Source organism: Syngnathus acus, chromosome 9, assembly GCF_901709675.1.
Source record: "Syngnathus acus chromosome 9, fSynAcu1.2, whole genome shotgun sequence".
Taxonomy (NCBI): domain Eukaryota; kingdom Metazoa; phylum Chordata; class Actinopteri; order Syngnathiformes; family Syngnathidae; genus Syngnathus; species Syngnathus acus.
In genome coordinates this window covers 9,803,053-9,828,951 of record NC_051094.1, presented here as the reverse complement: position 1 = coordinate 9,828,951, position 25,899 = coordinate 9,803,053, and the positions used below count along the sequence as shown (strand labels likewise).

General features: G+C 40.1%; 3 protein-coding genes across 7 annotated transcripts; 2 read left to right on the top strand and 1 right to left on the bottom strand.

Moving 5' to 3' along the window:
• Positions 1–57: 57 nt before the first annotated feature.
• usp39 (ubiquitin specific peptidase 39) lies at positions 58–4,666 on the top strand. Its single transcript, XM_037258811.1, has 13 exons — positions 58–256; positions 532–610; positions 694–788; positions 866–1,002; positions 1,345–1,497; positions 1,576–1,801; positions 1,896–1,970; positions 2,053–2,120; positions 2,720–2,908; positions 3,142–3,284; positions 3,398–3,533; positions 3,835–3,921; positions 4,478–4,666. Exons 1-13 carry the CDS (start codon positions 187–189, stop codon positions 4,529–4,531), a joined length of 1,512 nt encoding a protein of 503 aa, XP_037114706.1. The 5' UTR covers positions 58–186; the 3' UTR covers positions 4,532–4,666.
• Positions 3,973–10,762, bottom strand: sftpbb (surfactant protein Bb). Of its 4 annotated transcripts, none has more exons than XM_037258817.1 (11): positions 10,652–10,762; positions 7,282–7,334; positions 7,017–7,085; positions 6,760–6,882; positions 6,558–6,674; positions 6,142–6,222; positions 5,885–6,068; positions 5,672–5,814; positions 5,386–5,466; positions 5,157–5,264; positions 3,973–4,940 (listed from the first exon to the last, which is right to left on the bottom strand). In XM_037258817.1, exons 2-11 carry the CDS (start codon positions 7,324–7,326, stop codon positions 4,902–4,904), a joined length of 990 nt encoding a protein of 329 aa, XP_037114712.1. In that variant the 5' UTR covers positions 7,327–7,334; positions 10,652–10,762; the 3' UTR covers positions 3,973–4,901. The 4 variants fall into 4 exon arrangements, with proteins under 4 accessions (XP_037114712.1, XP_037114709.1, XP_037114708.1 ...); XM_037258814.1 differs by having other exon boundaries at positions 7,017–7,088; positions 10,652–10,760; XM_037258813.1 differs by lacking the exon at positions 10,652–10,762 and adding an exon at positions 7,549–7,764.
• A 5,952-nt stretch (positions 10,763–16,714) lies between these two features.
• LOC119126885 (eosinophil peroxidase-like) lies at positions 16,715–23,012 on the top strand. Of its 2 annotated transcripts, none has more exons than XM_037258391.1 (16): positions 16,715–16,841; positions 16,980–17,036; positions 17,120–17,204; positions 18,741–18,916; positions 19,099–19,231; positions 19,339–19,465; positions 19,574–19,780; positions 19,884–20,238; positions 20,324–20,484; positions 20,563–20,821; positions 20,900–21,070; positions 21,149–21,386; positions 21,462–21,661; positions 21,751–21,798; positions 21,989–22,072; positions 22,230–23,012. In XM_037258391.1, exons 1-16 carry the CDS (start codon positions 16,727–16,729, stop codon positions 22,640–22,642), a joined length of 2,829 nt encoding a protein of 942 aa, XP_037114286.1. In that variant the 5' UTR covers positions 16,715–16,726; the 3' UTR covers positions 22,643–23,012. The 2 variants fall into 2 exon arrangements, with proteins under 2 accessions (XP_037114286.1, XP_037114285.1); XM_037258390.1 differs by having other exon boundaries at positions 22,185–23,012.
• The last annotated feature ends 2,887 nt before the right edge of the window (positions 23,013–25,899 follow it).

The window sequence follows — 25,899 nt, the reverse complement described above, 5'->3', positions numbered from 1 at the left end:
CAAAATAATATACTTTCTATTGGTGCGTATTTATGTAAACTCTTGTTTAGATTTTGTGGCTACTGTCCGTCGCATTGAGTGACGTAGCACGGCGGGCTCCGACGCATATCGTGTTCGACCGATTGGTTTGTGTGAAACAAAGTTTATGGTGGTAAATTCGCTCTGTTTGGACCAATAAGTTATATTATGATAACTGCAATGGATACTCTGAAGCGAGAAAGAGAAGATGATCTGGACGATGAAGACAACGAGGAAGGTGGGGGAAAACAAGTTCCAACATTCATTCTGGCTGTAGATTAGCTCGTGGCTAACGTCAAAATATATTCCAAATCGCGGTAGTTTTAATAGGGTTTGCCCCGGCCCACATAATGTAAGCATATTTTTTTTAAACAAAAAAAGCACAAAATAATTTACAAAAATCGTCTCCTATCTAGTATCTGATGGTCTTGCTGATTAGCATGCTTGTGTAGCCAGTTAGAAGCGTGAGATGAATGAAACATTTCACTACCTTTGCTTCACTTCATGTCTTAGTGCCAGTCAAAAAAGGACGAGGTCGTGTTGCAGAGGACCGAAGAAGCCGTCACTGTCCGTATCTTGACACCATAAACAGGCAAGATGCATTCAGTCCTACGCAAATCTCGGTGCCATCATGTCCCCTAGCTCAGCTCATCATTTTCTGTGTTTGTCCTTCAGGAGTGTGCTGGACTTTGACTTTGAGAAGCTCTGCTCCATCTCCCTGTCCCACATCAATGTGTACGCCTGCCTCATATGTGGCAAATACTTTCAAGGTAATGTGCATTGTTTCAATGAAACATCGCTTTCTAGTTTTTAAGATGTACTTACATGCTACTTGCCTCTCTTGTAGGTCGAGGTTTGAAATCCCATGCGTATACCCATAGTGTCCAGTTCACCCACCATGTGTTCCTCAACCTGCACACACTCAAGTTTTATTGTCTGCCTGACAATTATGAGATCATTGACTCATCACTGGAAGACATTACGGTGAGTTGCTCACTGAGGACCAAGAATAACATCCATCCATGTTTTAGAGCTGACTTTGGAGAAGAGGCCATGTCCAGCTCGGCCCTGCGCAAATCAGGTTTTCTTTTCTCCCACAGATATGGGCCATGGTTAACAATGATGTTAGCGCACAAAAACATGATTTTTTTTCTCGGACTAATTGATTCAAATTGTAAATATCAATTCACACCAGTGAATGTCTAGCAAAAACTAAATTATGGCTAGGGAAAAAAAAAAAAATCACAAGAATTGCAGGTTATGGGTGAGCATTTACTTCTGTGATTCTGCATCATCATTTGTTTGCCACTATTTTTGCTTCCACAGTATGTTCTGAAACCAACATTCACCAAGCAGCATATTTCGGGTTTGGACAAGCAGGGAAAACTTTACAGAGCCTACGACGGAACGACCTACCTGCCGGGCATTGTTGGCCTCAACAACATTAAAGCCAATGACTATGCCAATGTGGTCTTGCAGGTATTAATACGTCTTCATTCTATGGCACACCAATTCCTGAGAGGCCGCAATTGTACTTAACTGCTTTGTATCTTCAAGGCCTTTTCCAATGTCCCGCCATTGAGGAACTACTTTCTTGAGGAGGAAAACTATCGAGGGATCCGCAGACCCCCGGGGGACATCATGTTCCTCCTGGTGCAGCGTTTTGGTGAGCTGATGCGCAAACTTTGGAATCCGAGAAACTTCAAGGCCCACGTGTCTCCTCATGAGATGCTCCAGGCCGTTGTGCTGTGCAGCAAGAAGAACTTCCAAATCACCAAGCAAGGTCGGAATTCGGTGCTTTCAGTTGGGAACAATAGTGATGGAATGACTTGCCTTTCTATGGAGTTGACTGTAAGCCTGTGATGTGTGCTCTGTAGGAGATGCTGTGGACTTCATGACATGGTTTTTGAATGCGCTGCATGGCGCTCTCGGAGGTACAAAGAAGAAGCCAAGTGAGTGGGAAGGAAAACACAAGTGCTATTTTATTGTCATGTTTTAAAATCATCAATGAAATCATGTTTTTCTGCCATCTAGCAATCCTAACAAAAGCGTTCCAAGGCTCAATGCGGATCTTCTCAAAGAAGCTGCCACACCCAGATCTGGTCAGTCAACTACACAATTGACCCAAATAATGCTTGTCACTCACTCTTTAATGCTCTCGAGCCACATTTAGTTTTTAAAATGGACGAATGGGGTAGGTCATAATTAATGAGGTAAATAAATCTGAAATTTGTGTATGGAAAATAGATAAATAAATCATATTATTTATAAAATATTTAATTATAATTGCCTTAACAAATCTGAATAAATGTATGTAGTATATAAAATATACATGTGTATTTTTCACCATGCCTTATATTTTTCTAATTTACAATGAATCAACTGACAAACTATTTTAAAGAGGTAAATGAATACTTAAATATTCGCCTGACTAAAAATAATTAATAAACGCATATGAAAAAAAGTCAACTGATTATAGGGATTGGTGGGCCTGATTTAAAGAACAGAGCAGGCCATACTTTGCCCACCTGTCATTTAACCATCCAAACAAGGGAAACGTGGAAATGCAAATAGTCACACAAGCTTTCCCTTGAAACTTATGAAGGACTGTTAGGGGCTGTAATGTCCGACACTCCACTTGACCATTTCTACTGCATTTTCACTTATTTAATGAATCCTCGTGATGTTTCAATATTTCCAGACACCAGAGGAAAAGGAGGCGCTGCTCCTATCCGACGAGTACCAGGAGCAGATGTCGGAGTCCACATTCTTGTTCTTGACCCTTGACCTCCCAACTGCCCCCTTATACAAGGATGAGAAGGAGCAGCTTATCATCCCACAAGTCCCTCTCTTCAACATCCTGGGCAAGTTCAATGGCAGCACCGAGAAGGTAACGATTCATCTGTAGAGATCGTGTGATAGGACAAAAAGTCATTGCCAAAAAAGATTCTCAAAAACACAACTTCCCTTATACAGTAGTTGTGCATGTTGTATTTTTTTTTTTGCAGTTAAGATATTTGCATAGTGTCACGTTGTGAATAGGAACTCGTGACTCGTATTGAAATTGTTTGCTGATGCTCAATCGGTATTCAGAAAGCAGCCCCTTGTCTGGTGTGTCTCCAGGAGTACAAAACATACAAGGAGAACTTCCTGAAAAGGTTCCAGTTGACCAAACTGCCACCGTACCTCATCTTTTGCATCAAAAGGTTCACAAAGAATAACTTCTTTGTGGAAAAGAACCCCACCATTGTCAACTTCCCCATCACGTAAGCCAAAGGAGTTCGGTCAAAGAATCGGACACAACCATCACCAAACGTGGGCCGTCCTTATTGAACCGAGTGCTATCAAATGGGATCAAGTGTTGTGTTGTCTTTATCAGCAATGTAGATCTTCGTGAGTACTTGACAGAAGAAGCCCAAGTCACGGAGAAGAACACAACTTATGACCTTGTCGCTAATGTGGTGCATGATGGTAAACCAACTGAAGGAGCCTACAGGATTCATGTCCTGCATCACGTAGGTGCAGCCTGAAGATGTACACTGCTTTGAAAACATATTCACACTCCTGGAACTTCATACTCTGATAGCATTAAATACCATTCAGTGCCATCAGTTAAGTTCAGAAGTCACCTAATTAGTAGGGACAGGGAAGCTTGAGTTGAGTAGAGTTGATTGGAAGATGGGAGTTGAATCCCGGAAGAAAATCTGACTAAGTTCAAGGGGTATGAATACTTTTTCAAGGCACTCATTATACAATGCTGAGGGTATGAATCTGTGTGTTGGCTCGGTTCTGCTGACCAAACATTGGTTCTATCAGGGAACTGGAAAGTGGTATGAGATGCAGGATCTGCAGGTGATCGACATCCTGCCCCAGATGATCACGCTATCTGAGGCCTATATCCAGGTGAGCCGTCTGTCTTGTTGCTGAAGTGGTGTCATTTATCACAGTTATCCATTTGTTGCAGTCATTTTGATTTTTATTTCACGAGTGCTGAGTCAAGCAATGTCAGTCATGTTAACAGTGAAAGCGTATATATTTTTCAACAAATGCAATTGTGCACAATAGATAAAAAATTGTGCGTGTGAAAGTCTCATCATTACTTGTCTGAAATTCAAATAATGTCCAGTGGAACCTATCAAGTTGACTTCAACTTCATTTGCATTTTACACTTCTGTACAAACGATTACAGTTGTTCAATTGTGAGATCCCTGAGGCGCACTACATCTATGGTGCAAATGACCTTTGTAGTCAGTTCTATCATTAAAGACTATTTTAGTTTAGCTCTTGTACGAGTTTAAAATGGTAACACCGAGAATCTTTTGAAATAACTAGAGGTTGGAAGTTAACCAGCATTCCGGAATTTGTGTTTGTGGCTACACTGGATAAACAAATCAAGTTATTTATTTGCAGTAGTATTCGGTCATCAAATGATTATAGATTCCATTTTCATCTCTTGTAGATTTGGAAGAGACAGGAGAGTGATAAGGACACGAACAACCACACTGCTGCGTAGTGGGAAAAAGAAGCCTAAGACAGAAACACATTTTTTTCCACGACCCAAAAATCGAAATCACGTATGTATTTTTTCCACTGTTTGTGTTTTTATGTTGTTTCTAAATAAACATTCTTTTGCCCTTCCGAGCAAGAACAAATATAGCTCTTCACTTTGCCTTTCAACCTAAAGACATTTAAGATCATCCACAAAGATCATTTCCATATTCATTGATCAAACACAACTGAACAAGTGCTGGTTGCAATTGAATTCTGAGTGTTAGTTATTTGTTTTCATGCAGACAAATAAGGAAGGCAAAAAATTGACAAAAAAAAAAAAAAGGCAAGTGTGTGATTGTGTGTAAACTTGCATGTATTTGATTACAAGCTATTCACTTCTTCCACACATGCTTCTCACAGAAGGCCGTGTTCTGAAAGAACAAATACATCATCGTCATTAAAAATTGACAAATGTAAATATATGCTCACAGGTGGCTAAACAAACAAATTATTGTATGTAATTTAGCTTTGGGTAAATGGGTTAGATAGATGTGGAGTCATGCTGACAACAAATTCAACTCTCGCCCTGCACTTTGAGCTTGTTGGTTCTGGTTAATAAGTGAGCAAGGTGTGTGACTATAACTTACGCCACACTTCTGAGCTGTGTTTGTGTCTTTGCACCAGTAGCTCGGCCCCCATGTGCAGGGATTGCTCCCCACCAGCTCCGACTTCTTTGTAGTACACAGATCGACGCTCTGAAGGACAGACAAAAGAAAAGTGATTCCAATCTGCGCTTGGAAAGTTTTTGCATCAGAACTAACTCATCAATACAAATGTAACATCAGTCCAGTGAAGTGGTTTGCCTTCTGTACTTACTTTACAAATGTCGTCATGGTCCACCTGCTTTTCCAACACCTGCTGCAGTCTAGCACCATATATTTTGGTGAATGACTCGCACTGAAAACACAATAGCTCATTGCTTATTGATGTATCATGGCTGTTGAGCTAAGACAAGCTTTGATACCTCCAGGCAGTTTTGAGTCTTCAATTGATAGAACAGCTATTTTAAGGGGAGTGTGGAAGCTAGTCAGAGACATTACCCACCTAAGAACATTCGAACCCATGCCAAACAGATTTGAAAGACTTTAGCTAGGAGTCACACCTTGGGGATAGCATTTGGGTGTTGACCACACACAGACTGCAGGAAAGAGGACATCTGAGGCTTTGTGGCGTTGACACCCAGTTGAAGCCGGCTCAGCGCAGCCAGTGTACGGCATGAATTGCAGTCCGTAGGGGCGGGCACCTCTAGAAAGTTATCAAAGGATTGTAACTTAATTAGAAAGTTGGCGATATCATCAATGAAGCTGCTACTAACCTGTGCCAGTTGAGTCCCTGAACAAACAGACGTGCAGCAGTGTACATATGGTGTGAGGGGCAGCTGACGACAACAGGAGCTCTACAATCTGTACGCCATATTTGCCAACAAAGTCGTCACATTTGTCCTTGTAGCTCTTAGGGAGGAGATCGCAGACTTCGTCCATGATCTTCATCAACGCATCCTGCAAGAAGAAAACGGGTGACAGGCAATAGGTACAACGAAGAATGACGGCAAAAATAGCTACACAAACAGACCTCAGTCATGTTTTGGGGCAAAAGAGTCTCCAGTTTCTTGATGATGAGCAAGCACAGGGTGCAAGCCGGGTTGAACTGCTCCTGGATGAAAATGAAAAGGAATACATGGAAGTGGCCACAAAATTTAGGACCATGTGCACAATGTTATGCGATGCAATGACAATGCTGCTCTTACAAAATAATACGATGATCTTTGATTAACAAAAAGAGTTAAAAGATCAAGTGATCGATAAAGTAAAATGACATGCCAGGGTCTGTCTGCCCGCCTACCCGTCCATTCATCTTCTATAGCACTTATCTCACTGGCTTTCCCAGCGGATCCGTTCTCACATTTGTACATAGTTTCTCATTAGATTTCGCAAGTGGTTATCATGTTTGATATACAGAATAGTTCCCTTCTGTGACATCATACATACATGCGTGTTGGTGAGCGCAGGGACATCTTCCCCATTTTCATCGTGGGGAAGTGTCATCTCTTCCTCATCCCTGTGGGCAGCACACAGTCCAAAAGCCGAGCAGGTTGCTTCCCCATCCTAGAAAAGGCAAACACATCATTGTAGAACTGACGTCAAACTGTTCAAATTCAGAACACTTCCCTCAAGAGTGGACAACTCATACCCCGTGACCTAATGGTTGCAGCAGGATTTTGGATAAATTCATCTTCAACTGAAAGTCACATTCCAATGCCTGTTTGTCTGGGAGGTGCTGGCAGAGTGCATGCAAGACTTGGTATACATGCTCCTGCAAAAGCACAGACCGTAACGCAATTAGCACTCAAGCAACAATCCTTGGAATGTGTGCAAAGTAATTGGTAGACAAAGGCACATTTTGAAAGGGTCACATTTCTTTGAAAGACAAACGCGAATGACCATCACCTTACTGTCTTTGCTGGGAATCACGTTGGCAGACAGCTGGATAATCTGGCTGCATTCTGAGCAGATGCCCTTCTTCCAAGGAGATGGCACAAACAATAATTATCACGACTGTCCAAATGTGTTTAAAGGCACGGTGAGAACATTTGTCATAAACAAAATATTTAAGATCATTTATTTAGATAGCAATTTCAAAACGGCTTTCGCCATAACAAAGTGCTTTACAAAAACACAAAATAAGAATACCTTTTGTTATTTTAAGTCTTACCAGAGAAGTGTCTTTAATGAATACCACAGGGTCTTTGATGAACATAGAGTCTCCTTAGAATACCAAGACACAAAAAATATAGGTTGAACATTTTATCAAATGAAAATACAAAATGACACGGATGATAAATGTAATCTCATATATTCAGCATTCACGACAGTAAATAAACCGCACCCCATTGTGTACAGAATAATACATAACAGTGCTCGTCAAGGAAATGTGAGGTGATGTCGATGCAAACATTAAAATGTCCATCTTTTATCTTACCGGGGCTGAGAAACGCCGTTACGACCACTAGGAGAAACCCAAAAGACGACATCATGTAGGAGCAGGACAGAAACAGCACTGACCAGATGATATGTATTTATTTGACTGACGAAAAAAAAAAAATCTGTCTGACGCTCCGGAAGTTCTCCCAATATGGATGTAAACTTGTACGTCACATACCATCTGAGAAGCACTAATTCTTAACAAATTTAAATTCCCACATTATACATAGTAAGATTGTATTTTTTCTCGGAGGCCTTGTCAAAATGGCAAGTGAGTAGCAAAAAGGAAGCAAAAACATAGACCCTGCTGTCACACGTTAACGCATCCGCCATGTTGGATGTGGTAGCGCACTAATAAACCACAACATGCTCCATACATATTTTTCAAACTACTGAAGAGGGAGCACCAGCAATGTGTACATACTCTTATTAGTTTATACAAACTTGTACTTTATCATATATAATCAATGTGTAAACATTCTTATTCATTTATACAAACATAGTTGCTCAATCAGAGCACAGACACAGCATACAGAGTTTTGTAAATTTCCAGTGCAGAAATCCCTCGTTTTTCGCTTGGGTTACGTTCCGAAAAGAACCCTTGATAAGTGAAATCCGTGAAGTAGAAACCATTATTTTATTTTACCATTATTGTACAGGTATAACATTGAAACCATAGGACAAAACTTGTTTTCAGGCCCAGCCATTTGTTTAACAAAGAGAAGTAAACACTTTCTTCCAGATAACTACCGTAAAATAATAATTTTAATCATCAGTACGTACTATATAGTGCGCCTCTGCGGCCTGACTCTGCTTTGTAGTGTCTTTTTCATCTGAAGCCATAGCACAATGCACTGTGAAAAAAATCTGTGAAGCAGTGAGGTCGTGAAAGGTGAACCGTGATATAGCGAAGGATGACTGTACACATAAGGCACAGCTCAGTAACCCCATATAAAAAGGGACTTCTTTTTTTAAGTGATCACTAGATAGCAGCAGAGAGAATAAATTCCCTGGTACTGTCGGTATTTGGTAACACCTGGTAGGCCTACGTGACAAACGTGACACGGAAGTAAAATAAAAACTGCCACTGATTTAATACATAAACATTATAAATTGTAAACATACCCCATAAAATATTACTGGTGCTTGTTAGAACATTTGACTTAAGACAGAATGTGTTCATTTATACCCCACACTGCAGCGTCACTGTACATGATTCAACTGTCCAGAGGTTAACTCACCCCTCAGTGAGTTGTTGGTTGCCATGGCCACCCTACTAAAAACTGTCTGGCTCCATCCTTGGACAATGGATTGGTTGCCAGACAAAAGAAAAGCAGGGAACATTCAAACAAACGCTTGCTCACTCATTATGGCACACCTCTACAGAGCCATCAAACACACAGGCATTGTGTTCTTGCTCTAAAATGAAAATGATCTAATTGAATAATTAGCGCAACAATTAAATATTTTCATGCAGCCAGCCTCATATTTGTTTACAGATGCAACACATTGTCATGAACAAGAGCCTGACCAATTTATCTGTGAGTTGAAAATGATTCAGATTACAACACATCACTGTTAAACTGCTCATTAAATAACTGATGTAATATTTTTATATTATATATTATATTTAGATTATATTTTTTTCTGTTACACACTGGCAAAGTACAATACAGGACAAGTACAATTGAGAGAAAACACAAAACTAAAAAAAAAAATCCCTTAAAAATAACATTTCACGTTGTAAAACAATATAACACACTGTCAGAGAACATTGTATATATTTTCCCACTTTATCTTTAAAGACTGCAGCGTGTTAATGTTCTTTGTGATAATACTCCGAGATTATTATGTGGTTTAATGTTTCTGAATTTAACATCTTTATGAAATGCGTGGTAGGCCGATTGAGCACTCCAAATTGCCCGTAGGTGTGAATGGTTGTCTATGTGTGCCCTGCGATTGGCTGGCGACCAGTTCAGGGTTCACCCGCCTTCGCCCGCGACCCTCATGAGTGTAAATGGTTGGGAGGATGAATGACTGAATGACTGAATGACTGAATGCGAAAATCTGGGATCTTTGTTAACATGCAAAAATGAATATCAATGCTGCTACACTTAAAGTTAAAGCCCGGTGCAAAAAAATCTTTTAAGGTGTGACTTTGAGATCACTGCATGCGGAAACAGCACACAAGCAGAATTCCCCCGCCTTGCACTAATTGTAAAATGAAAGTCTATTCTTGACACACAATGGAAATGTCATACATGAAAAATCCCAAGTACTTATTTAACTATGGCTACTTGACGTAAATGAATGAAATCCTTGCTTTATTCGGAAGTGTTCTTTGCTCTGCTTTAAAGAAACGTACGTAATGGAAGAAAGCAAGTGACTTTTTTAGTTTGTCGGCTGCAAACCTGGCATGTACGGTACTGTCCAACTTGTTTATGAATGGAAATAGAAACCATTCATCACGATACAAACCTTTATAACCAGGTCATATAGTATACTGTATATATAATTCACTACTTGTCCTGCAATATGAAAAAAAAAAAGTGGCTGGAAGGGAAAGTTTTTTGCATTTGTTTTGTAATTCATTTGGCTCTAATGAAACAGCAGTTGAACAATGTCAAGTATGTGGCCAAACTCCATCCTCACCCTGTTTGTCTCAATATTTTCCAACCACCTCTATTGCTCCAGTCGGTAATAAACACTTGCATCATTTGACTCACAACTATTCCACAGCGTCTTCATGTGTACATTACAAAAACCTTCAAGAAAATTACTTTACTGTTACTTGATACAGTTTTAACACGAGTGCAAAATGTGTCGTATAATAAATCTGGCGCCAGCGAATGAAAGTGTTTGTCATCAGTAATCTACTTTATGTTTGTTTGTTCATCCAGTTTCAACTGTTTAATATTTTTGGTTTAATTGTAGCAAATATTGTAATTTGTTATACTTGAATTGTAACAGTCATCAGTTTTGTGTTGATGGGAGGTCAGCACAAAATCGATTGCTGTTGGACTCACATTATTGGACAAGACAATAAAAGGAAGCAGTTGGAAATGTAAAATACAAGAAAGATGATAATTTAATCGACTTACCAAACTGGATTTTACTTTGATTACTTCCGTGTACAAAAAGTGAAAAGGTGCCATGTGTTGCAAGCACTCATTAAACTGGTTTAACTCTGCTTTAAGGTAAAGTTACTAGTAAATTCTTTTTTCCACAAAGATGTCTTAGAAAGCGACAGAAATAAGACTGGGAGAAAGAAAAAATAAACAACCAAAAAAAAACGCCACTGTCCTCTAGTTTGCTGTATGTTTTCCATGCATGTAAGGGATGGGCAATGTGGATAATTGTCCACCTGCAACAGAAATATAATACATAAAAACTTATGTACTGTACTATATGAAACATGATTTTTTGGACAAACATTTCCAAATGTGTCTATTTGACTGCTATGGAATATCTCAGCAGGGGGAGAGGCAACTTTCCGCTTGTGGAGCCCCAATGCCAGCTACACATTGGCCTGATAAGAACGAAGGAAGTAGAGACTTTTTTTGAATGCTGTATTTTACCATAGACACAAAGTGCTCGAGATCTCATCTTATCTTTATATTCTGAGTGTTTGCTTATTTTTTAATCGTAAGCAAGTATACTGTGTAATTATTGCACATGCGGGATTTAATTTGAATAAATAATTTATCTTTAGCTTTACTGTCTACGTTTATGCATACTCTATGTTGTTTTACTCCTTTCTCTTTCATCATCGGCATCACAGTCTCGAAAGACCATAGATTTCTTGTGTCTGGAGGTTAGGTGTTCTTTGCACAGCGTCTGCTGTGGCTGGTGAGCCTCTCCAGTGCGCAAGAAGCCTGGGCAAGTTTTATGGAAGCCTTGAGTTTCCCAGGCATCAGGGCTTCCCTCTCGGCCTTCCTGTTGTCATCCAAAGGAACGGTGAACCGATACATTTGGCATCAGATTGGCTGCAGGAGTTGCCAGAACAATGCTTTTTTAAAGCATGAGTCTGCCTAACGGAGTCCGAGCCGGGTTTCCTGTCGGGGTTTGCTCCCTTAGCCTTTTCGTTCCAGACGATACCCACAAGGCAGCGGGGGTGCTATTTCCCCCATAGCTGGGACAGTGGTTAGCGGGCGCCAGGACATCCACACGCCGGTGGGCCTGTACGTCACGCCTAGGGGCCCACTGTTGCTCCCCCGATCGATCCCCTGCAATTTGGCCTGGAGCCGTGAGGCACCCAGTTACCATGTGTGGCCACGAGGAGGCATGCAGAAGTCTTGACGGTGGAGAGGCTATGTACCGGCTGAGGAGACTTACACACTCGGCTCCTCTTTTCGCCCCCGGAAACAGGGGGCTAGCCGGCGGCAGTAGCTGAAAGCAGAAGGTAGCAAGCAGGAAGAAGCATGCAACATGCACTAACTACAAGCACTACTACTCCAACACCACTGCACTTCGCATCACAACGCCCTGTGTGCAAGCACACACACACACCCTTTCTCTTTAGCGCACCAACATGAACCTCAAACCCATCATCAGTAGATCATTAGTAGGCCAGATTCTTGAGCCATTTCATTCACTGATGAATGTCATACAACTAGTCCTGTGGTTTGGCTCTCTGGTTCATGGCCAACCTTTTGAAACAAGGCCACAACCTCAACAATGAGGTGACAGAATGATTCTTAATAAATTTTTTAAGCTGCTGAAATAATGGGGAGGGAGATGGAAGTCCTGATTCCTGCCATGGTGTAAAAAGAATACATGTGCAGGTGATGGAATGGAACCAAGAGATAGATGAGAAAGTTACAACAGTCTCAATGAATACAGGGATAAAAAAATCAAGTGAATGACCTACAATGAACTCAGTTTAAGATACTTTAAATTGCTTGTCCTATTAACATGTGCTGTGTAACAGGTTTATGTTGAGTTCTTAACTGTGCTTAACTTAACTATCTTCAATGGAAACATACCTGGATTGTTGTTTAAAGTTGCAGTAAATGGTAGTAATCTGCATATTCAAAGTCTATGCCTCTCTTAACTTCCTTTAGTCCAGACTCTTTCAACTAGCTTGTTTGGATTTGATTCGTTAAATAAGATAATCAGTGCAAGCTTATTTACCATTATTTAGGTTTCCTTTCCACTGGCCCTCCACTGCCAATCAGAGAGATCAAGAGTAAAAACTGTGCACTCTGCTTGCAAGTAGTTTACTTGCAGTTAACTTCAAGCTATTCTCGCTTAGACTATATATTTATAGTAGATTTCATGTTGTGCCTCAATAAGCTGATCGATAGTAAATCACACCCATCCGTCCATTTTGAACGCCGCTTATCACATCCCTGAACTGGTCGCCAGCCAGTCGCACAGTAAATCTGAAACAAAGCATAATATGACTCTTAATGTAAAATGTTTGTCACTGTACAAAAAGGTGTGTGATTTAGTAAATCTTGTAATCTTGTAAATCTTGCTGTTGTTATAAGTGTGTGACTATTGTGTGGAATAAGAATGAAAAGACGGAGAAAACAACAGAAAACAAAAGGAGCTGGGAGTGAAATTACTGTGTGACAGTGATTGTTTAATAATAGTCGTACATTTTATAATGAGGGAAACAGCAAACGGCTACAGTACGGGGTTTAAAGCAAATGACAGTAAATGACAGTATAGCAGAGTTTCAATCAGTTTGTACATGCAAGAATGGCTGAAAAGTCAAGCAGTGGGTGGGTGACAAAAGTAGTTCAGAAGTTGTTCAAATTTAGTGATCCCATGACTACAAGGATTTGTGGTGTGTGTTGATTAACATACCGTGGAGGAAGAGGTTGAAGGTGTCATTGGAAAAAAACTTAAAAGTATTAAGAGCATTTCATTGTGGATTGTGAATGAGATCAACAAGAGACTTTGTAAGAACTTTGCTGGTATCAAGGATGACCATCAACAGATAATAAAGTCAAGAATTTATGTTGTGGCAATCTCTGACATAATTTCATGATCACAATGGAGCTGGAAGATAATGGATTAGATAAACAAAAAATACCAGATACAAGCAGTGGAAGTATAAATTTGTTTGTGGAACAGAATGTAATATTGATAATGATATGACTGTGGCCATTGATGATCTGATGAAGACAGGACATCTATTGGGCACTAGTAACGTGCGGACAAAGTTGACAAGGATATCTGTGCTGCAGACGCTGTGGTAAGAATCTGGTAGTGTGTAGGAACTTTATTTAGGGCTGTCATTATTAAATATTTTTTTAGGGTTGATTATATACTACAGTATAAAATTCTTCGTCGTATGTCTTTTGTTGCAACCTGCTAATGACACTTTGAGGTCAGTGGGGACTTTCCATCTTCCTGCTCTTGTGATGGGAAAATGTGAACAGCATGATGAAAATAGTTTAAATATACATCCTCACTGAACCAGAAAGTGTATTGGTCCAATTATGGCTCATACAGTAGTTGTTAATTTTGCCCTCCATTTCCTTGTTACCGAAGAGCCGGTTGTGCAAAAAAAGCACAGAAATATTGAACATTATATGTGCATCTAAAAGTTTTGAAAGATTCAAATTACGCTCACCTGCAAAGGTTATTGTGGTTGTATAGATTATAGTGTCGGTATATGCGTATATTGATTCTCCAGAGACTTTGTGTAATTTTTCTTTCATTTGTTTCCGTCAATAAGGCTTGGTTTTTATTATACTCTGCGTCTTTCCAATCATGTAACCAGTAATTAAGTCGTATCGTCAGAGGGTGTGTTCCTTGAGTGACAAATTGTGTCGGTTGGAAAACTAAAAATGTGACTGCCATATGAAGTCGAACAAAACTTTACCGCAACAGGTGCTGCAGGGTAAGAAGCAGAGAAACAGGAAGACAATTGCTTTTAAGCAAAACTAATTTCCATTTCCAGGCAATGAGACTTATGAGTGACACAATAAGAGAAACTCAATCATGAGACCTGACATTAGAACATACTACTTAAAACATACTGTAAGATATGTAACACCTTTTTTCCCATTCTTCACGTAAGGCCACCCATCGCCCTTGGGGGAATCATAGAACCTGGTTGCAGGGGTGTTAGGAGCCGGATGGCGGTCATTGGTTGGTTTTCCGTTGCTGAATCTGTTTCAGAAGATGTATATACTGTATTTCCTTCAAAAACTTTTATTCCTGCATATTCAATGGACTGATGTCAATGTATCTGATTTGGTGTTTGCTGAAGCTAAAAAGGTATGCATATGCAGACACCTTATAGACTTCTTATAGACATAGTCAAAGTAAAATCCAAAGCGACTGAGTGAGTACATTCCCTTAATTCAAAGGCTTGTACTATTTCAGTATGTCTGTCCAGAATATGCTCCTGAAAATGATCTGTTTCAAGAAATTGATCAAACTTTGGAATGATTTTGAGTCGAATTAGTATTGTACTATTCACACACAGTCTGCGGCCGACATAGAAAGCCCCTGCTCCATTTGAGTGACACCTTTTATTAATATCCAAAGCATGTTGTACAACCTGATCTGTGAGGGAGTTAGTCTACTGTAGTTCCTCCAAATGCCAACTCCAACTGTAAAAATAAACCTAACATCTTGAGAAAATACAATCCGGATAGGATCTATTCCACTTCTGGCTGGAATCAAGAGCTGCAATAAAAGACAAAAGTTCGATGAAACCAAATACTGTCAACATTGAGGCCCAGCAAGACCTACTTTGCTGGACTAAACACTATCAGAAGCACTGGCCTGCATTTCTTATCAAATTTTAATGTTTGTCCCATGAAATTGTATAAATCTACTAAGTCTAGTTTGTTTTGGCTATGTGGAGTTAAGGTTAATCCAAGGGACCTGAAGTAAATGTTTTAATAAACAATAAAAATGTATGTCAATACAGCAAATTTATAATTGGTTTCCTTTTTTCATATAATCAAGTCTTATTTATTCGTGTGTAACAGAAAGCTATATTTCTTGTCTAGAAAGTGACTGTTTATTAACAAATCCAATTTCAAATTTGTCCAAAACAAGGGCACTCTTATGAGGGACTGTGATGGTGTTAATTTAACAATACTGTACATTTATTGTGCTTGGAGTTTGCAGAGATGGAAGGTAACCAAAGCTTAACCAAAGCTGGCCTGACTTCAAGCCAATAGAGCAAGCTTTGAACTTACTTGAAGACAAAATTCAAAGATTACCAAGGAAAACATGGCTGCAGTCAAGGCCTTGCATGCGTCTTCAGATGAGGAAGTTACAATTTGGCCACGTTTATGAGCTTCACGCTTCTGTCCAAGATGCAAGAGGTTTCAACAGAAACATTTAAAATGATGTCTTTCTGAGCTCGTGAAATTTTAGGTATTCTAAATAAAACATTTTGAAGGGGATTCAAATGATTACAAAGGCAATTAGGTCACAACTGGAATTATTCACAAGACAGCTTTGAACATGTGTATATTAGCCTACAAGTGATATTTGATCAAGTCATTTTTGACTTTACATTTACCGTAACAACAAAATAAATCTAAAAAAGGCATCACGTAAATTACACTTGTCTAAGTGTGTGTGGGTGTTGAAGATTGGAAGCTTTGGTAATCAAGCATTGCGTCTTGTCACGAACACAGTTCCAGGAAGTTGTTATCTTTGCAATCATCTGTCAGTTCGAATTTTTGTGCACCCATTGTTCATGCATGTTCTAACACTTGTTAAGTGAAGATGTACTTTACTACGCATCGCCGACTCAATATGTTTTAGGCAGCAGTATACAAATACTGAGCAAACATTGCAACGTCATAACAATAAATCCCAAAATAAAGTAGAAAAACAATCTATATTACATTACAAGCAACTGATGACTTGTATCTTGTCGCACTTATTGGTTTCCTTTGTTGGCGCTGTTGTGAGTGGCAGCCTTTTCTAGGAGCCTATTAAGTATGTCCAAAAACCGAATTTTCCCCCCCAGGATAAAAAAAAAATTATCTATCTATCTCTATCTATTTACAGATATTTTTTTAAATGCGCTTTGTCTAATTGTAATAATGAGTAAGTACTGCGTTGCTACCTTGTACAGTTCTCATAATTGCTCAAGTTGAAGTGGTTGAACCGGGAGCTCAAGGCGGAACAAATAAAAAAAAAAAAACAACAAAAGAAAAACAATGAAAACAAAATGCTTCAAATTCTTGATGACGAAAAGTGTTTCCAGTGACGCGCCCTTTATAAAAGGTGCCATCTTAGCGACTTCCTTAGTATACAGCCTGCCGCTGCTCATTTACAAATCTTGGAGCTGCTTCTTTTCAGGTTCACTAAATATCTTTCGACTAAAACGGGAACATTTTCTTTATTTCTATTCATGATTGCTATTTAATCATATTCATATAAAATTTCAATTCTATGCGTTTGAAGAGGCAATTTAATATTTTCTTTTCTCCTCACCAGATATGTTTCAGCTTCTGCTGCTTGCAGCAATTTGCCTGCAGTGGCAGGTGAATGCCCGTAAGTAAAAATAGCTTGCTAACACGCATTTAATTTTTTACAGTTTAGCTTTGATAAGGTATATACTTTCTATTTTCTTCCAGAATATCTGAGCAGGGAGAGCCTTGAACAAGCTGTGAATGCTGCCATCACTAAAGTGGACTCGGCGTATGAATATTCAAGACAAGAGTGAGTTCATACATTTGATACAGTGACTTTTTCTACTGAAGGGAGGAATATTGCATACAAACCAGTGCTGGCACATTTTGATGAGGAAAACAATTATTCACACGTCAGCGCTGCAAGCTCAGGTTTATTATTAAGATAGTAGTGCATTTTATATATTTTATTATAATTCCAACCAACATTTGAGGGACAACTCAAAACATTTCTAAAAATAAAAGCATTTCTTGGGCTGTCTGATTACCTCATTAGTAAATCGGTCTCACAGGGGTTCTGGCGGTAAATCTATTGGCTTGGGCTGTGCTATGTAGTACTAGAATACTCTCATTCATCTTGTCTGGGTTTTTTCCAAAGTTCGAAACATCCTTCGATTAATTGAACACTAAATCATACCTGGAGAAAGTTTATAATTGATAAATGTTGACTAAATAGTAATATAATGCTATGATGCATAATTTCAATGACTATATTTTTTTATAATTGGTATTTTCTAGTTTTCCCTAAATCAAGCAGCACTTTGTTAAAACGAGACAATTTAATGCTTTTAAATACACTCACTTAATGTGGACCAAGTTGGCGTCAGCATGTTGACGTGGCCCTTTACAATTGTTCCAGTTCTTTTTGTGGTTACCTTGGACAAAAACCTTCCCAGCCCTGCCCTAAATCTGTTTGTACCCAGTGACTGGATGACAGCCAGTCAAGGGTGTAGTTCATCTGCCATCCAAGGTCAGCTGGGACAAACATCTCAAATTATGGTGAATGGCAACCTTCATGAGGACAGGGAGTGTAGACTGGTTTTTAACAACCTTAATCAGCCATGACTCAAATCCAATGGCATGTCACCAAATTTGTACACAGAATATACTAAAAAAAAACGGATCTTGTCTCAATGTACTCACAAATTTACTTACTCGGTGTAAAATCGAGTTTGCTAGGTTAAACTACAAACACATTTTTTTGTTGTAGAAATGGAAGCATGGCTTCACAGATTAATTGGACCGACTGTCATCTCGTGGAAGAGCATTTAATTGTTCTCCCTGTCAATATGCATCGGTGGCATAGCTAGATGAACAAGAGCATTTGGAGCAAATACATAACAATTTGGACCAGTTAAGAGTAACCCCTCCCCTCCACCACACCCTCATTGTTGTGCAGCAGTCATTATTGTAATAATTAGTTCCGTGAGTTGATGTTTTGCAGGGAATGACGCAAACTGCTGTTATATGTATTAATTAAATACGATGACGCCCATCTCACATGTTTGCGAAGCTCAAAGTCTGTCTTCCTGCACTTTGCAGTTCTGTCACTAAATTGTCAGGTGCGCCAAGGGCATGAAATAGAAAACGCCAGCGGACTGTCGAAACGCCCAGTGAGGCGCAAACCAAAGGCCAAATTACCAAACACAATAAACAAGACTTGTACGAAAATAAAGATGTTTGTGCGCTGTCTACAAAAATAGGGCTCAAGACTGTGCACATTTACCAAATGGCGGAATTTACTCTGAGGCTTGCTGCATGTAAATGTGACCTCTTGATGCTCCAGGTGCCTTGATCGTGTCAGGCGGAATGGAGCCAGACCTCAGGATGTGTTGCGCTTTTTCAAGCAACCGATTGGAATTACCCGTGAGGTGGCCCGATCTGCTGATTACATGGACACCACACTAAATATCATCAAAACTTCGGCAGAAAGACGTCAAAGACGTTCCATTAACGCCACAGGTGAATGGAAATACTATCTCAATATAAGTCAAAACTCAACATTTAGGACTCTCCAAGATTGGGTCTACCTTGTTTACCTTCAGTGTTTCTGCATTCCTACCCTGATGTGGATTTGGTAATGAGGGGCAGAAAAGAGACTTACACGTGTAGCCCGTCAATCACTGGTCTGATTTTGTTGCCAGATCTGCTGTCTGAAGAAGATCTGGAGTTTATTGCAGAACTGACAGGCTGCTCACCTCGTCAACGCATGCCCTCATGCAAGACAGTCCCCAACCTTAACATCTTTCGCACCCTGAGTGGCGTCTGTAACAACGAGTAAGACAACAGTGGTTCTTGCTTCCCAATTTGATGCATTGATTAGCTTTTACTTACTAAAGTGAGGACTACCAATGAAAGCTCTGATGAATTTCACTCACCTGCAGGCACAATCCTCGATGGGGATCATCTAACATACCATTCACACGCTGGCTTCCTGCTCAGTACCAGGACGGATTCTCCTTGCCCCGAGGTTGGGACCCCTTGAAAATCAATGGCTTCCTTCTTCCCTTGGTACGGTCATTCTAGTTTGTTTTTTGATTCTATCCAACTGAGGATATCCAATGGAGCATATAGAATTGAAATCACCATTGTGGTTAAATGATGTCTTTATCGTTTAAGGCAAGAGAGCTGTCCAACCGCATCCTTGGCGCAGCGGTCGGCGATGTGGTGAACGACTCAGTCTTCACTCACCTGTTGCCCTCCTTTGGACAATGGACGGACCACGACCAGACGTTAGCGCCGCATTCACCCGTCATCCGTTCATTAAGCAATGGTCTGGACTGTGACGAGAGCTGTGAGCGCTCCGAGCCTTGCTTCCCTATTATGGTCAGTGACGTCCCATAGTGTCTGTCACGCGTGTCACCCCCACAACAAAAGACGTAAGCCACATCCAGACAAACGCACTCACCGAGTCTCGCCTTCTGTACAGATTCCCAAGGGTGACCCGCGCTTCGGCAAGCAGGAGTGCATCCCCTTCTTTCGGTCAACGGCGACTTGTGGATCTGGCGACACAGGCTTCATCTTTGGTTCTCGCACTGTACGGCAACAGTTGAACTCCCTCACGGCTTTCATCGACGGAAGTCAGATATACGGCTCAGATGAAGAGAAAGCTCTAGAGCTCCGTGACCTCACCACAGATGAGGGCTTGTTGAGGGTCAACACAGAGTATACTGACAAAGGCAGAGAACTGCTGCCCTTCACCAAAATGATGGCCAACGTGTGTGCAACCCGAGCTCGCATCACCAACAACCCAAAAGCCGAGGAGGTGTTGTGCTTTTTGGCAGGTGAGTGGCAGGCTGAACAAGCTCATTTGGTATCTTCTCCTTACGATTCCATCAGCAACCATTTTATTTGATGTCTACTGTGAAGGTGATGAACGCGTCAACGAGAACATTATTTTGACATCGCTGCACACACTATTCTTACGTGAGCATAACCGTCTGGTTCGAGCCCTGGCCAAACTAAATCCTTCCTGGAATGGAGAGAGACTGTACCAGGAAGCCCGCAAGATTGTGGGAGCATATCTCCAGGTTAGAGACTGCCGCGCTTGCATTAACAACACTCTTGTTTGATGAATTTGGCTGTTTACATTTTATGTTGTCCCTCAGATTATTACGTTCAGAGACTACATTGGCTACATTGTAGGACCTGAGGTGGTTGCTAAGAAGCTCTCCACCTACCCTGGCTATAATAAATTCGTAGACCCATCTATCGCTAATGTATACGCAACAGCTGCCTATCGATATGGCCACTCAATGATTCAGCCATTTGTTGCCCGTCTCAATGCCGCTTACGAGGAACATCCGTTGTACCCATCTACATTGCTGCACACAGCCTTGAACACACCATGGAGGGTTGTCTTTGAAGGTATGGTCATAATCTGCAGATGTTTTCTCTTACATGTCCTTGCATTTTATTACAGTTCATGTAATTAAATGATTTCAGGTGGCCTAGACCCAATATTGAGAGGAATTGTAGGTCGGCAGGCTAAGTTGAATGTTCAGGATGCCATTATGACGGAGGAGCTGAGAGACTTGCTGTTTAGATTCTCTTTTGAGATGGCGCTGGATCTGGGCGCTCTCAACATTCAGCGTGGACGTGACCATGGACTCCCTGGTATCTGTTTCTGTCTTGGCACATACCTGTTCATGATCTCGTGATTGAATTTTTATCATGTATGATATGTGTTCTCAGGATATAACGAATGGCGAAAGTTCTGTGGTCTCTCACAACCCCGAAATTTCGAGGAACTGGCTCAGGTGTTGAAGAATAAGGAATTGGCTGAGAAGCTTCTGGATCTGTACGGCACACCCGACAACATAGATCCATGGCTCGGAGGAATTACAGAGCCTCTGGTAAAAGGAGGAAGAGTTGGACCCTTGTTTGCCTGCCTGATTGGACTTCAGTTCAGCAAAAGTAGAGAGGGAGACAGGTAAAGAGATAACACCATATACATGTCCGCAATCTGCTCTCAAGTATAAACTCAGTGACAAAATGTTCTCATTAGATTTTGGTGGGAGAACGAGGGCGTCTTCACAAAGGCCCAGAAGGCGTCTCTGCTGACGACATCAACGTCCCGCATTATCTGTGATAACACCGGTATCACAGAAGTTCCAGACCAACCTTTCTTGTTCCGGCCACGAGGGGACGGTTACACCAATTGCGCCTACATCCCGGAGTTTGACCTCACTCCATGGATGGAAACTCGTAAGTCCCATCAAGAGAATCTTGAGAAAAAGGGTGTCAGTTGTCTTTGGGTTTTGGAATGATGGACCTCACCATTTTATGTGTCCTAGCATATGGCTTTCCCGACACCTTTCCAAACACACCCAAGCCCAATCCAGGTATGTGAAACACAAAAACACCTGTTAATTGGATCTTCTGCTGTAATATAGACATATATCTGTCTTTATAGCTTACTGTATATACATATACGTATATATACATCGCAAATGGGATTGAATCGTTTCTAAATTTTCTTGACTAAAAATTGTGTATATTAACTGACTGCCATCACACCTTGATTGATTCTAGCTCCCTGGTCAGCCTGGCCATCCTGGCCAGGACCGGCACCAGGAGGATATGGACCTGGACTTCCTGGACCCCCTGGACCACCTGGTAAATCTATCTATTTTCTTTTCAGGCTTGAGGTACATTCATATGCCTAAAACTGCTGGATAGTTTTCAACCCAGCAGTTTAAGGGTATTACCTATGTTTTTCCTTTTCCAGGAGCTCCAGGTCCCTACCTATCTATCTTTGTTTTTCCTTTTCCAGGACCTCCAGGTGCCCCAGGATCCTATCACAGTGAGAAAATGGCCTTTTCTGTACGACTGAGCAATAATTTCCCCCAAGCCGGCGTTCCGATCCCCTTCCACGAGGTCATCTATAACGGACAGAACAGCTTTGACACCAACACGGGCATATTTACTTGCACCTATCCAGGGGTATACGAATTCCAGTTCTCCTGCACCATCTACGAGCATGCTGCTAGTGTCGATCTATTGCGCAATGGCGAGATCGTTTTGCATTCATACACTACCAGGCAGGATGGTTACATTACAGCTAGTGGAGCGACATACATCAAACTGAAACGGGGAGACAGAATATGGCTTGTGGCTAACTTTGGAGCCAACGGTCTGACAAGAGACAGCTTCTTCAATGGGCATTTACTCTTTACAGAGGACTAAACACTAGACCAAAACAATTTGAAAAATAGATATAGAAAAGCTCTTTGATCCTGTATAACGCAAATAAGGTATTGATCCCCGTTTTTTTAAAAGTGTGGTTTAGATAGATGGGTGGATAGATAATAGACGGATCGATGGACAGACAGAGTGTGTGTTTGTGTGCGTGTGTGGGCGCATGAGCATATACAATTCGTTTACATACCTCACAGTCCTTTCCATTCCCCTCTTCTGAAAAAAATGGTTTGTAACATATGATGGGCTAATTTCGAAGCAACACTATTAATTAAAAAGCTCTTCTTTTCTGAATTGTTATCATAATTTAATTGAATACGTCAATAAATATATGAATAAAGCATGTACTTGCTGTCTTAAATTTTCTTTTCACGTAGACAACAGAATTATCACTTTTTATTAGCTGTTTTCAGTATTTCACAAGGTTGATACATTTTAAATAATAATTACTCATTTAAAATATGAGCCAGAAAAATAAATTTTCAAGCGCTCCAAAAGTGACTTCAAATGTCCATGACCCGAGTAATTCATTGAACAGAAAACATTTGTGTAGTTGTATAATTTCTTATGTAGGATAATAATCTTGAGTTTGTTACACCCACACTTCTTCCCTTCCCAAGCAAAAAAAAAATTAATAGAAGCTTTTTTTCTCTTGACCAGTAGAGGACGCTAATATTCAAGGTACCGTATATGAAAGAAGGTAGCGCCACAACCTGTGGAATTTTACTTTTCCAAATTCAGTAGAGAGAAAGCCTTTAAAAGCCTGAGAAAGAGTTTGGTATCCTAATAATGAGTGTTCTTCTATTGTTTTAATGTCTTAAATTATCGTAGATTGATTTTATCTTTACTGTTTTGTTCATATTATGGCTCGAATACGTGGGGGCCACAGAGACTTTTTGTCACCAGAAAATCCTCTCAGAATTAATAACATGATCTATCATTTGTAACATTTACTGATAATAATAATAATAATAATAATAATAATAATAATAATAATAATAATCACAGTTTGCTGCATTTATTCTATTGCTGGGCAGCTTCAATTGACCTATTGTATTAGTTGCACATAGGCCTATTTTCGTACTATGAACAATATATAGCAAATTTTGTCGAGTACATTTTAGCACAAAATTAGTCTATTTGGTCATGCACTCCCAAATTACTCTGAATATTTTTTACTCTTGTGTTAATTCTGTGTTCAGAGAGGGACCAAATAGATTTGTGTTGGAGTAACATGTACTCTACGAAATTAACTGTCCAAAACAATAGACATATAGGTACGGTATTTTTTACAGTCTCCGTTATAACTTTATTGTTTGACTTGTGTTTGTTGTTGTATGATTTAATTTTGCTCCATTTACTGCACAGCACTTTGTATGCAGCGGTGGTTGCTTTAAAGTGGTCTAGAAATACAGATGAGTTGAATTGAGTTGAGAAAACATACATTAACAGCATGATTAGCAATGTGCATTCACAAATTTGAAAGTTTTGAGTGCATTATATTTAAAGGCTTAAACAAAAGTCTTAAGAGTGATGACAGTGCGGCAAAAAGAACATTTTAATGCCATGCAATTCAGATCTCAAGTGAATAAAATTAATGCTGTGCCTCATTCGTATGATCAAACTGAATCATATATTTAAGTTATATTTAAGTTATACAAGTTTTGATATTCCAGTAAAAGCTCAAGCAACTTTGCTTCTGTGGTAAATTGAGCAAGCTCACTGGCGTTATGTATCTTAATAGGTCAAGAAAACAAAATAAAATAAAATAAAATAAAATAAAACAAAAACAGAATAAGAGTCCTACAGACAGGCAGTCAATGGTAGATAGTTGTGGTGACTCACATTAGTTCTGCCATTGGAAGGGAGGGACAGGAACCAGCTGCTGCCTCCAACACACGCACTTGACACCTTTAGCAATATCAATGCGGAGTAGTGAGGTGAACTCATGGATTAGTCAATTTAACAGTTCAAATTCTAAAATTTCCTCAACGATCTAAAGTTTGGGATTTAAATCTCTACTGCAGCCTTCCTGTGTGCAGTTTGTACTTTCTCCTTAAATCCTACAATTCAAAAGCAGTCATGTTACTTTAAGTGAAGACTCTAAATTATCAATAGGTGTGAGAGTGACAGTAATTGTTTGTTCATAAATGCCATGACCAATTCAGGCTTAGCCTACCTCTTGCCAAAGTCAGCTCCAACTCGAATAGCAATAGACGGTATCTGGTGCATCAAGTAGATCTTTAATCCCAGGTTCGGTCCTCAAAATGTGCCTAAGCCTAAATTTCTCCTGGTACTGAGTCACCCATGTGTAAATGAATATATTTCCTCCCATACATCATCATTGTGTGCAAGAAAAAAAAATACAAGATTAAGATCATACATCATACATCATTGTGTGCAAAAAAAAAAAGATTAAGATCAAACATTAAAAATGAGCAACGTATAAAGCGACAATCATGAGAGTACTGGAAATGACATTTCTAACAACAACAATAATAATAATAATAATAATAATAATAATAATACATGCTCTACTACTTTTTTGTTCAAATTCTATGTAGCTGAGCAAAATAAAATTAACCACTTTTCTGTTGATTGAATAAGCTAACATCATTTGCAGTAAAGGAATGTGCTAAAAGTCTGCAGACTTTGGGTTGCAGTGGACCTGTCAATCATGTGATGGGACGTGCGCGGGGACCAAGGCGACAATGCTGGGTGGAGGTCGCGGGGTGTTGGGGGGGATAGAGGGACCACAACTCCCCGGGATGGCTCTTATAATTGGGGGGAACATCTGACTTTGTCCCGCGCTGGCGGCAGATGGTGGGCTGCGGCGGGACCAAGGGGGGAGATTTACTGTCATTGTGATATTGTCCCGGCCAATGAAACAATAGACTAAGGGGGAAGGACTCACAATTGGGCAAAACTTGATGGTTTTAACAAGAAAAAAAAAAGGGAATCTTATTTTATTGACTTACGTACGCACTTAACCAAAACGCATGCACAATGACAAATCTGATCTGGTTCTCTTTGTGAGATGTGTGAAAAGTGTTGAGAGGTCATTGTGCACAGTGGGTGAGGGTGGCGGACCTTTAGTAACGCTTCTGTACAAGACATTTTATAATCAAAATAATGACGCGCAAAGGAGAGACTGCTCCATGGGTCTACAGGCCCACAGAAGTGTTTTGAATGTGCAAAGTTCGTGAAAGCCTCACGGAGTGGATGCTGAATGTGGCCGTGGTCCA

Bases quoted from the DNA above. Each gene is read 5' to 3' on its own strand.
- usp39 (XM_037258811.1), top strand. From the start codon at position 187: ATGATAACTGCAATGGATACTCTGAAGCGAGAAAGAGAAGATGATCTG. The intron at 257-531 runs GTGGGGGAAAAC...TTCATGTCTTAG, and splicing joins CGATGAAGACAACGAGGAAG to TGCCAGTCAAAAAAGGACGA. The intron at 2,909-3,141 runs GTAACGATTCAT...GTGTGTCTCCAG, and splicing joins TCAATGGCAGCACCGAGAAG to GAGTACAAAACATACAAGGA.
- LOC119126885 (XM_037258390.1), top strand. From the start codon at position 16,727: ATGACGAAAAGTGTTTCCAGTGACGCGCCCTTTATAAAAGGTGCCATC. The intron at 19,232-19,338 runs GTAAGACAACAG...ACTCACCTGCAG, and splicing joins AGTGGCGTCTGTAACAACGA to GCACAATCCTCGATGGGGAT. The intron at 19,466-19,573 runs GTACGGTCATTC...TTATCGTTTAAG, and splicing joins ATGGCTTCCTTCTTCCCTTG to GCAAGAGAGCTGTCCAACCG.
- sftpbb (XM_037258812.1), bottom strand. From the start codon at position 7,603: ATGATGTCGTCTTTTGGGTTTCTCCTAGTGGTCGTAACGGCGTTTCTC. The intron at 7,335-7,548 runs GTAAGATAAAAG...TGGTATTCTAAG, and splicing joins AACGGCGTTTCTCAGCCCCG to GAGACTCTATGTTCATCAAA. The intron at 6,675-6,759 runs GTATGAGTTGTC...TGCCTTTTCTAG, and splicing joins TGCAACCATTAGGTCACGGG to GATGGGGAAGCAACCTGCTC.